At 41.0% G+C, this 12,408-nt stretch overlaps 1 protein-coding gene across 2 annotated transcripts in view; it reads right to left on the bottom strand.

The window, feature by feature from the left end:
- slc35d1a (solute carrier family 35 member D1a) overlaps positions 1–12,408 on the bottom strand; it is a 67,051-nt gene that overhangs the window by 25,485 nt on the left and 29,158 nt on the right. For both annotated transcript variants that reach the window (XR_006312988.1, XM_043699407.1), the window contains exons 8-9: positions 7,977–8,069; positions 1,774–1,841 (exon numbers count right to left, since the gene is read on the bottom strand). Coding sequence is in view for 1 of the 2 variants with exons in the window: in XM_043699407.1 (XP_043555342.1) it covers positions 1,774–1,841; positions 7,977–8,069 (161 nt within the window). In the remaining variant the exon portion in view is untranslated. The remainder of the gene's footprint in view (positions 1–1,773; positions 1,842–7,976; positions 8,070–12,408) is intronic.

Here is a 12,408-nt window from a genome sequence, read left to right as displayed (position 1 = left end):
CAGATAATCTGGGTTCATACATTAAAGGAATTGCTGCTCTGTCAGAGTTGCTGAGTGTCTACAGTTTTGCTGATCACTCCAATTTTCTGGATGATATTAATTCTTCAGTCAACACCAATGGAAGAGATTATCTTTATTTTATAGTAGCTCTTTGTAAATTGACTGCTAACTGCCTCTACATTACACCTGTGACTGAATTTCAAAAGTGAGTCAGAGTTATACAGATCCATAGGTCCAGCCAGTCTACGTTGACCATAATCCCAAAGTAAACTAGTCCCACCTGCCTGTGCTTGGCCTATATCCGTCCAAACATTTCTTATTCATGTACTTACTAACTAGGCAAGATGGCAATAAATGTTGGCCTAGCCAGTGATGCCCTCACCCCATAATGTACCAACTTCTTTCTAAAAAGTCTGATATTACTTTCAGTATTCTATTCACTTGTGTACAGAATAAGGTCACAAAGTGTGACAAAGTTTTATTTGCTTCGACAGCTTTCTATTTCTCAGTCAACCTTCTATCTCTGCTACTATATCATTTATTACTGTGCACAATTATGTAAAAAGCCTCATGATACTATTCACAACTTGCTTAGATTGTTTTGTATATATTTTATATGCCAATAAAAATCTGAATACTAATGGGGCAAGTGGAATTCAGCATGGCAATAACATAAAGCTCATATAGTTGCAAAACACTAATCAAAAAATGTAATGAAATGTTGGTCTTTACCTTGAACATATTGGAATGGAAGTCAGTGGAGATTATACCAGTTATATTTAAACTTGATCAGAATCAGATCACATCTGGATTACTTCTGGCAAGTGACTAGAAGGATAAACTGGCCTCAGGAAAGAGGGTCACGCAGATTTACCTTAAAAGATACCTGTACTTAGAGGTCAAATGAGGAGGACAGACTGACTGTAAAGGTAGGACAACTGGACTCCTGTTCTAGGAGCACAATTAGTACTGCAGAACAAAGAAACAGAAAATATGTTTTCCAGATTAAATACATTGCTAGTTCTGAATGTAGGTTTGCTCGCTGAGCTGGAAGGTTCGTTTCCAGATGTTTCACCACTTAACATCAGTGAGCCTCCGCACTGGTGGTATGGCACATTTTTTGTGTGTGTTTAGGTTCCCTTGGATTGGTGATGTCATTTCCTGTGAATATGCACGCAAGAATTTCTAGAAACATGGCATTTCAACCGGAACTCTATCAACAAACACATTGACTTGGATCTCATTTATCAATACTTGAGAAAAAGTACAGGAAATGACGCCACCACCACAGGAAATGATACCGCCACCTCAAGGAAACCCAAACACAAATAGAAAAGGGGGCCATACTACCAGTGATTCATCCAGAGCCTCACTGATGTTACTTAGTATGGTGATGAAACGTCTGAAAACGCACCTTCCAGCTCAGCAAGCAAATTTACATCCAGAACCTCAACCCAAGCTACAAATCTTTTCAAAACTCGCTAATACTAGTTAGTACTCAGACATTTGGTGCTACAAATCAAAGTTTAGAATGAACCTCAGGATTAAAGTAGATTTTGATGAATGAACGATTATCACAATAGAGATTTGAATCTTGAATCTTCTTGCTCTGTACAGTTCAGTGCTACTATACGAGATGTGAATGGATTTATTACTGTGTATTCCTGCATGAGCTTAACTGAGAACTAGTCATTTGCAAAAAAGTGTTTTTTTTTCTCTCTGTAAAACACATGAAACATCAATTACTTTCAGGAGTTTAAAAAGTAAACTTACCCCATTATACAGGACAGCAAGAACTGCATCACAAATATGGTATTTGACCAACCTTCAAAATTAACTGCCTGAAAAGGAAAGCAATAATTTCTTTAATGGAGTCAGCGAGTCAGTCAGTCATACTGTATGGAAACAGACCCTTCGATCCAACCAGTCTATGCCAGCTGTAAGCCCAACCTAAACTAGTCCCACCTGCCTGCGTTTACTTACCCCTCCAAACATTTCTTATTCATGCATTTATCCAAATGCCTTTTAAACATTATAATTGTACCCTCATCCTCCACTTCCTCTGGAAGTTCATTCCACACATGAAACATCTTGGAAAAAAAAGTTGCCCTTCATGCCCTTTTTAAAATCTCTTCTCACCTTAAAAACATGCCCCCCATCTTGACATCCCACACCCTAGGAAAATAACATGTCATTCACCTTATCATGATTTTAAAAACCTCTAAGGACAATTCTCAACCTCCTATCCTGTGGAAAGTAGTCCCAGCCTGTCCAGTCTCGTCATTTAACTCAAACTTTCCATTCCAGCAATATCCTGAAATCTTTTCTGAACCGTCTCCACCTTGAAAATTTCCTTCCGATAACAGGGTGATCAGAACAGTACACAGTACTCCACAAGAGGCCTTACCAATGTCCTCAACTTGACTTCCCAATTCTTTTACTCAAAGGTCTGAACAATGAAAGCAAGCATGTTAAACGCCTTAACCATCCTACCTATAATCTCTTCTAAAAATGTGGAAGGTGCAATATTATATTAAACGTCTGTTTTTTACTGAACTGCTCCAATTATCCTTTATTCAAACTAAAGTGTTTCTCATCCACTTACTTGATGGCTCAACAACTTTATCCACTGAGATGCAAATCACAATCTCATACAGCCCAGATTTGATTCCCAGCCCTTGAAGTAAATGATCTCACCCAGAGTGAGATTTGGATATGGGCTAGTGTTCCTGTTAAAATTACTTATCCAGCAAATGGAAGAATGAGGGAGCAAAATATTAGTAACTTTGGAACTATGACCCATCATGAAATAGCTCAAAATCTCAATATAAGAAGAAATGCTTCCACTGCTCCCTGCCACCAACCGGATTCATTCCTCCCATTGACCAATCAGGTCGTACCCTCTACCTGTCTTCACCTATCCCCACTTCACCATCCTGCCCCTCCCTCCCCCTTTATCGGCAGACCCCTGCCACGTTTTTCCAGCAATTTGTTTTTGAAGTTGGGACCACTCAACCTTGAGAGAGGGGAGGCCAAGAGATATGCTTGGAGTTTTCAAAATCATGAGCAGGTGGAACAGAGTAGATCTATTTATAAAAGGAAGAATGAGGGGGCATAGATTTAAAAATCATGTCCAAACGAAGCAAGGGTGATCAGCAAAGAAAATTTCACGTAGCGAGTTGTTAGGCAATGGACTACATTGGACTAGATGTGGAGGAGGCAGGTTTAATGGAGACATTCAAGAGGGCTCTAGTTATTTTTAAAACGGATAGCAATGGGGTGTAGAGATATGAAGAAAAGACAGGCGACTATCACTAGATAAGAGTTAGTACATGGATGAAGGGCTGAAAGGTTTCTTTCGGCACCATAATAATTGTAGTATTGGTGTTTGTGTAAATAAATATTAATACACACTCAGGCCAGATGTATAAAATGGTTACTTTTAGTGATACTCAGATTTTTAAAAATACTTAATTTTGAAAAAGTAACAAAGAGGATAGATGAAGGCAGGTTGATGCAATCTATATTGACTTCAGTAAGGTGTTCAATGGAGTTCCACATGATAGACTGGTCAGCAAGATTAAATCACATGGATTACAGGCAGAACTGTATTCTTGATACAGAACTGGCTTGAAGTTAGGAGACAGAGGGTGATGGCTTTTCAGATTGGAGGCCTATGACCAACACTGTCACAGGAATTGGTGCTGGTCCCACTGCTTTTGGTCATTTATGTAAATAATTTTCATGTCAACAGAGGCAACATGGTTAATATGTTTGCAGATGACACCTAAATTGGTGGTATAGTGGACAGCCAAGAGGGTGCCTCAGAGTACAATGGGGCCTTAATCAGATGGGCCTGCAGGCTGAAGAGTGGCAGATGGGAGTTTAATTTAGATAAATGGAAGGTGCTGCATTTTGAAAAGGCAAATCAAGAAAGAACTTATACACTTAATGGTAAGGCTCTAGGGAGTAATACTGAACAAAAACCTAGGGAATGCAGGTTCACAGTTCCTTGAAAGTAGAGTCGCAGGTAGACAGGATAGTGAGGGCTGCATTGGTATGCTTGCCTTTATTGGTCAGTGCATCGAGTACAGGAGTTGGGAGGTCATGTTGCAACTAAACAGGATATTGGCTGGGCCACTTTTGGAATACTGTATTCAATTCTGGTCTCCCACCAAAACGGAGAATGCTGTGAAACTCGAGAGGTATCAGAAAAGATTTATATTGATGTCGCATGGGTTGCAGGGTTTGAGCTTTTGGGAGAGGCTGGGTCTATTTTCCCTGAAGTGGAGACTGTGGGGGTGACCTTGTGGAGGTTGATAAAATCTGAGGGGTATAGATAGGGTGAATAGCCACTGTCTTTTCCCCAAGGTGGGGGATTCCAAAACTAGAGGGCATAGGTTTAACGGTGAGAATGGAAAGATTTAAAAGGGACTTAAGCGGCTTTTTTCTATGCAGAGAGTAGTGGGGTACAGAATGAGTTGCTGGAAGTGGAGAAGGCTGGTACAATTACAAATATTTTAAAAGGCATCTGAATGAATTTATGAATAGGAAGAGTTTTAAGGGATATAGGTCAAATGCTGGCAAATGGGACTAGATTAATTTAGGATATCTGGTCAGCATGGATGAGTTGGACCAAAGGGTCTGTTTCCATGATGTACGTCACTATGACTCTAAGTTAACTGGCTTGAAATGAGTTTGAATCCCTGCATGGTATGAAATAAAAGTGTATTACATCTTGTAAAAGCCAAAAGGTCGGAGTCAACAAAAATGAAAGATAATTTGAAAATCCCTAAAAGCCAAAGAGCATGATTCCGTTCTTCTCATGCAGCAGCATTTATTTTATTGTTCTTTCCCTAGGTTACACTCCCCAATATACAGGAACATTGAATTTCCAAGTACCAATCAAACCCAAATGCAAATCAAATCAAATTTAGATGGGTCCAAAGCAGCTCATCTCTTTACTTTATTCCTCAAACACAAAATGCATAGCTGTAGGAGGTCATTAAGAGCTGTAGAAAATGATCAAATCCAGCAGATGCCCATTGGGTGTTGAATGCTTCACATTATAAAAATATATTAGACATATGCTTGATCAAGAATATTATAAAAAATTATAATAATTTCCATGGTATCTAATATTTAAGGACATTTTCTGAAACACACAAAGTAGTGACCAAAAATAAAACTGTCTAAGTTGCCCTTCTACCCTATTCTACAAAAATACATCAGGCCGACATGCAACTAAACATTCTACTGGTAAGTTAAGGGTTTTGAATATTTCAGAGAAAGAATCTAGCAATCAGTCTGCAACTGTTTCAAAAAGGTAAAAGGAACTTTAGTTAGCAATACCATGCAGAACGAGAGGTTTCTAAAATCGTAACTCTTGAAAATGTTTGCGTTTTCAATCTCCATAGCACTTCCCACATAACCTGCCAAGAACAGGCTCAATTAAGCCACTGTATGGTACTAAAAGAGAAGATCTATTCTACTCAGAGCTCCCAGGGCTCCCTTTTTCCATAAGGCACACTGTTTTTGAAGAAATTCCAACCGGTCAGATATCAAAGTCTAAGTAATTACTTCAACAACTCTACTGTCAGAACAGCTGCAAGCAGAAGGCCTTTCACAAATGAACCAGTGTTCATGTGCTTTCCATTCATATTCCAACAAACTGCTTCAAGATAGTAGGAGTACGATTAAAGTACTATTCAACTTAAATGGTCACTTTTTAATAATGCTGCAACTGTATTTCACTAAACTAAAATTAAACAAACAGAGCCGATTTTAGGTTCGCTCCTTTAGTTCACTGACAACTGGAGAGAAAAGAGGGGTAATATTGAGTGGAAAATCCTCTATAATTTTCTGGCTTCCTTCTTCCAATTTTCCTTTCAGTTCATATTGCAAACTGAACAAAAATCCATCAACACAACATCCACCATGATCCTAATTTTGCTGCATGACACATTGATACTCAAGGAAGATTAATATTGTTTAGCAAAGACACTGTTTCAATATCTTTCATTGTATCGGTTTCTCCAGTACCTTTAGTTTTAATGACGTGTATATATTGATGGGTCATTGTTTTGTTGCTCTTCACTCATCAAATCATGAAGGAAGTTACCAATTGTTAGTGTTTGGCTGGCTTTTTAGTTTGAACATGCATTATTCCTCTCAAACATTAGTTTTAGTCAGTGTTGATGGGTGTAATGAAATGGATTTGACTATTAGTTAGTCACCTCAAGAACTAGAAAACACTTCAAATCATACCTTTTTTCAAAAACAAAGTGCTGTCATTAAAACAAAGTGAATTGAAAGGCTGTTAAAATCAAAGTCTTTAAGATGCAATGAATCTTGGACTTCCACTCATACACAACTGCCAAATTTTATTATATCCAGATCTAGGAGATGGTTAGTTCTAGATTTTTTTTAAAAATCTATATAATTTTGTTGCTGTATTGTTTAAGCAATGAAATTGGGATTAATAGATCTTTGAAGGCTATGTCAATGTGGGATAGGGTGTAAAGAGAAAGTCCTTCTGATCTATAGAATGAAGAAAAGAATGTCTTAATGAACAGGACTTCATGGATGGTGGAGAACTTTGTGAATTTAAAGGGGGTTGAAATGAGGAAGGAAGTTAATTATTTGGAAGAGAAAAAAGGCACTAAAAACTAAGGGTGGGAAATGGGTAGAGAACAGAGATTGAAATATCTTTGTAAACTGAAAGAACCTCCGATCATTTTTTAAAACTGGTAATTCGTCCATTATTTTCATCATAAATTATATTTCTCAAAACTAAACTTTTTGAGCTGTCTTTTTGAAATTCAAACTGGAGTCTCTGGTATTATTAACATTTTCCAGGAATCCTTTATATAAAAATGTAATTAACTGCTACAAACTTATCATGAAATAATTACTACAAACAGCAGTTGCAAAGGTTTTCTTTTGATAAAAAGGCATCCCTGTACAGAAATTCTGCCAATAGCTACACTACAAACAGTAGATCAGCAACACATTATTCAGTATCCAAAGCCAAACTGTACTTTAGAGTTCAAAGATGCTGATGCCAACTCTCATGTAGCTCGTGTTCTCGTATCATTAAAGAATTTCTGCAATAGCTTAACCAAGACCTTACTGAAAGGTGGTTCAAGTTGCAGGGGTCCAATGGTCTACCCTCCCCCTCTGCTATTTGTTACATTCTCATAACTGACGTTTAGTTTCTACTTGAAGCCTCCTTTTCTACTCTGTAGAAGGACGCAATCTGTTTCCAGCAGTCAGAATTCTGACTTAAGTTTGTTATAGTTCAGCAGAACATTAAACTGATTATTGCTGATTTAGTTTCCCTGTACTAGCAAAGAGACCACACACTAATATCAGATGCCAGTCATCCATTTAGAAAGCTTGTTTGTGGCTAGTAGTGCGAATTTGAGATCCTATGGTGCCAATGACTGACAGCTTCATGTCTCGAGATATTTTTAGCAGCTCTTGGCTGCATGAAACAATTGTTCCCTCTTCTACAATTATCAGACGCTTAGAGATGAAGATGATGGTTCCATAGGGTGGAGTCCAAGGTCTAGAGAGACTATCTACTAAACAAAGCCATAATTTTGTTGTGAGCAGACTCAATGCAATACTACAGTTGGTATTCTTGATATGTTTCAGGATTAGGACTTTTCTGCAGGGCAACACAGATTTGAGTGTCTGGACCGTTAAGGCAGGTGCAATGGCAAAAATGTTGTCAATGGACACAAAGAAAGTAAAATAAAGGAAGTGAAGGAGGGACAACAGTCGGAAATAAAATCTATTAGAGCAATCTAATGCACATAATCATACAGTTCAAAAGAAGCCCTTCGACCCACTGAGTGTCTTCGTAGCTTGTGGTAGCACATGCTGAAGGGTGGAACTCCTATTTTAAGAACTAATTTCTTAAAAAAAAAAATCAAAATTCGAATCAAATGTTTGGCTTGAAAAATGCTTACCTTTTGAAGGTCACCTGTGAAGTATGCAATGACCAAAGAAGGCAGAATCATAAAGAGGGCGTTGTAATAAAGTAGCCCATATTTACCCAGTTCCTACAAAGAAACCACAGTAATCAGTATAATCACAATCCAAATATTGAGGATCTGGACAATACAGTAACAGCAGCCTTTCACTTTTGGAGGTCCAAACTTTAATTGTACAGGAGGAGGATGCCTTATCAATCACTTAGGAATGGAATTCAAACTGTCAATATCAATCTACTAAATTTTATACCCTCAGCATAAAAATGAATGGTATTGTATTTACCAACTAATTGCATGGTCAGCGTGAAAGATGGGAAAAAATAATGACAGTTGTGCCGAAGGCGGCACATTATTTTGGCAATGAGGAGTGACTTTTACTGAGCAAACAAAAAACAGAACTATGGATGCTGGAAATCGGAAACAAAAACAAGTTGCTGAAAAAATTTGACTAAGCAACAATGAAGGAACAGTGATACATTTTCAAGTTAGAATAGTGTAGGGCTTGGAAGGGAACTTGGTGTTCCCATACATCTTCGGTCCTCAGCTTTCTGTGCGGTAGAGATCACTGATTTGGAGGACCATTGAGCTGCCTTGAGGTAGTGCACTGCATTTATAGGTGGGAGACACACATTGTATCATGAGTAGACTCAATGCATTTTTAAGGTGGTGTATTGGGTGCCAATCAAACAAGCTGATTGGTCCTGATAGGCAGTGAGCTTCAAGTCACGTTGGAACTGCACCAAACAACGAAGTGAAGAATATCCCATTGTACTTCACCAATGCCTCATAGATGGTATATAGGTTTCAAGCAGTCAAGAAGTGAGTTACTGACTGCAAAATTCTTAGCCTCTGGTTTGCTCTGGTAACCAGCATTGATGCAGTTGGCTCAGTTACTGATGAATGGCAACCTCCCAAGATGTTGACAATGGGAGATTCAATGATAGTAATGCCATCAAATGTCATGGGGTGATAATCAGACTCTCATTAGAAAATGGTCAATGCCTGGTACTTAATGTAGCACAAATATTATTTGCCACTTATCAGTGCAACCTTGAATGTTGTCCAGGTTTTGCTGCATACACAGCAAGGACTATTTCGCAAATGATGCTCGGCATTATATAACCAATGGACATTCCCACTTCTGAACCTATGATAAAAGGAAGATCATTGATAAGCAGCTGACGACTGGGCCTGAGGTCATTATTCTCAGTACACACACAGGTCTGAAAATGCCAGACTTCATTTGATTTCAGAAATTAAGCAGATGATAGGGGAGGCAGCAAAAGACTGAAGGTTAGCTAGTGTGGCGCCATTAAGATAGGTGGTAAGGAAAAGCCAAGGAACTACAGAACACTGAATGTGACATTATTAGTGGGCAAGTTGTTGGAGGGGATCCGGAGGGACAGGATTAACGTATTGAAAGGCAAGGACTGATTAAGGATAGTCAGCATGGCTCTGTGCATGGGAAATCACATCTCATCAACTTGATTATTTATTTGGTGGGGGGGGGGGGGGGAAGGAGTCCAGAACTCGAGGGCATAGGTTTAGGGTGAGGGGAGAAAGATATAAAAGAGCCCTAACGGGCAACTTTTCACTCAGAGGGTGTCACGCATATAGAGTGAGCTGCCAGAGGAAGCGGTGGAGGCTAGTACAATTGCAACATTTAAAAGGCATCTGGATGGGTATATGAATAGGAACGGTTTGGAGGGATATAGGCTGGGTGCTGGCTGGTGAGACTAGATTGGGTTGGGATACCTGGCTGGTGTGGACGAGTTGGACCAAACAAATCTATTTCCATGCTGTACATCTCTATGACTCTAAGTGACAAAGTGAATTGAAGGCAGAGGGTAGAGATTGTCTATACGGACTTCAGTAAGGTGTTCAACAAGGTTTTGCATGGGAGACTGGTTAACAAGGTTAGATCACATGGGATACAGGAAAAACTAACCATTTGAATACAAAACTGGCTCAAAGATAGAAGACAGAGGGCGGTGGTGGATAGCTGCTTTTTGGACTGGAGGCCTGTGACCAGCAGTGTGCTGCAAGGATTGCTGCTGGGTCCATTCCTTTTTGACTTGTGTGTGAATGATTTGGATGTGAATATGTTTATTAAGTTGGCAGATAACACCAAAATTGGTGGTGTAGTAGACAGTGAAGGTTATCGCAGAGTACAATGGCACCTTGAGCAGATGGGCCAATGGGTGACAGATGGGAGTTTAAATTTAGATAAATGCAAGATGTTGCATTTTGGAAAGACTAATCAGAGCTGGACTTATACACTTAATGGCATGGTCCTGGGGAGTGTTGCCAAACAAAGAGACCTTGGAGTGCATGTTCACAGTTCCTTGAAAGTGGAGACAGGGTAATGAAGGTGGCATTTGGTACACTTGCCTTTATTGGTCAGTGCACTGAATATAGGAGTTGAGAGGTCATGCTGATACAGGATATTGGTTAGGTCACCTTTGGAATTCTGCATTCAATTTTGGTATCCCTAATACAGGAAGGATGTTGTGAAACTTGAAAGAGTTCAGAAATGATTTACAAGGATGTTGCCAGGTTGGAGGGTATAAGCTGGGAGAGCTGAATAGTCAGGCTCTTTTCACTGGAGCATCGGTGGGTGAGGAGGGATCTTATACAAGTTTATAAAATCACTAGACATAGATAAGGTGAATAGTCAATGTCTTTTCCCCCAGCACTGGCAAGTCTAAAATTAGAGGGCACAGTTTAAGGTAAGAGAGGAAGATTTAAAAGGCAATAAGGACCAACCTTTTCCACACAGAGGGTGATTTGTGCATGGGGGTGGAGGGGGGGTAGTGAGAGTGCGATAGGTAGATGAAGGTGGAGGTGATGATGATAGGTCAGAAAGGAGGCCGGAGCAGATACGTGGGAAGGAAAATGGATAGGTAGGACAGGTCAAGGGGACGATGCAGAGTTAGAAGGTTGGATCTGGGATAAGATGGGGGAGGAAAATGGTGAAATCCACATTGATCCCATGTGGTTGGAGGGTCCCAAGGCGGAAGATGAGGCATTCTTTCTCCAGGAAGTGGGTGGTAAGGGTTTGGCAATGGAGGTGCCCCAGGACCTGCATGCCCTTGGGGGAGTGGGAGGGAGAGTTAAAGTGTTCGGCCATGGGGCAATGCGGTTGTTTCGTCCGTGTCCCAGAAATGTTCTCTGAAGCATTCCGCATGTAGACATCCTGTCTCCTCAGTGTACAGGAAGACTGCATTGGGAGCAATGAATACTGTAAATGACTTGTGTGGAAGTGCAGGTAAATCTCTGATGGATGTGGAAGGATCCTTTGGGGCCTTGGATGGAAGTGAGGGGGGGTGGGGGGGGTAGATGTGGGCACAGGTTTTGCTATTCCCACAGTGACGAGGGAAAGGTGGCTAGGTGGGGACATGGCCATGACAAGAGAATTGTGGTGGGAATAGTCTTTACGGAATGCAGATAGGGGTGAGGAGGGAAATATAACATGACTGATGGTGGGAGCTGTTTGTAGGTGGCAGAAATGGCGGAGGATGATGTGATGTATCCGGAGGTTAGTGGGGTGGAAGGTGAGGGCCAGGGAGGTACTGTCCTTGTTGCGTTGAGAGGGGTGGGGTTCAAGGACAGAGGTGCGGGAAATGGAGGTGATGTGCTGGAGGGCATCATCGATTACATGGGAGGGGAAATTGTGGTCTGAGGGTGGTGGCCATCTGGGGTGTTCCTTGTTGAAACTGGTCCTCCTGGGAGCAGATGCGGCAGAGACAGAGGAATTGGGAATAAGGGATAGCGCTTTTTTACAGTAGGAAAGGTGGGAGGTGGTGTAGCCCTGGTAGCTGTGGGAGCCGGTGGGTTTGGAGAAGATGCCAGTGTTGAGTTGGTCACTGTTGATGGAAATGGAGGAGTCCAGGAAGGGGAGGGAGGTGTCCAAGATAGTCCAGGTGAACTCAAATCTGGATAGAAAATGTTAGTGAAGTTGATGAACCGTTCAACCTCCTCGTGGGAGCACGAGGTGGCGCTGATAGCCATCAATGTAATGGAGGAAATGGTGCCAGTGTAGCTGCAGAAGGTGGATTGCTCCATGTACCTGACGAAGAAACAGGGATAGCTGGGGCCTATGCAGGTGCCCATGGCTAGCCCTTTAGTCTGGTGGAAGTGGGAGGATTCAAAGGAGAAACTGAGGGTGAGGACCAGTTCAGCCAGTCAAATAAGAGTGGAAGGATACTGATGGGGACACTGGGAGTGGAAGAAATGGAGGGCTTCAAGGCCTTCGTCATGGCAGACAGATGTGAAAAGAGACTGGATGCCTGTGGTGAAGATGAGGCATTGGCGGCCAGGGAAACGAAAGTCATGGAGGAGGTAGAGGGCTTGGGTGGTGCACCGAACGTAGGTGGGGAGTTCCTTGACTGTGTGCATAGGCGCGCAC

The sequence above is a fragment of the Chiloscyllium plagiosum genome, chromosome 11 (assembly GCF_004010195.1).
Source record: "Chiloscyllium plagiosum isolate BGI_BamShark_2017 chromosome 11, ASM401019v2, whole genome shotgun sequence".
Taxonomy (NCBI): Eukaryota; Metazoa; Chordata; class Chondrichthyes; order Orectolobiformes; family Hemiscylliidae; genus Chiloscyllium; species Chiloscyllium plagiosum.
Note: the sequence above shows the minus strand (reverse complement) of the source record. Positions and strands in the feature narration are given on the sequence as shown.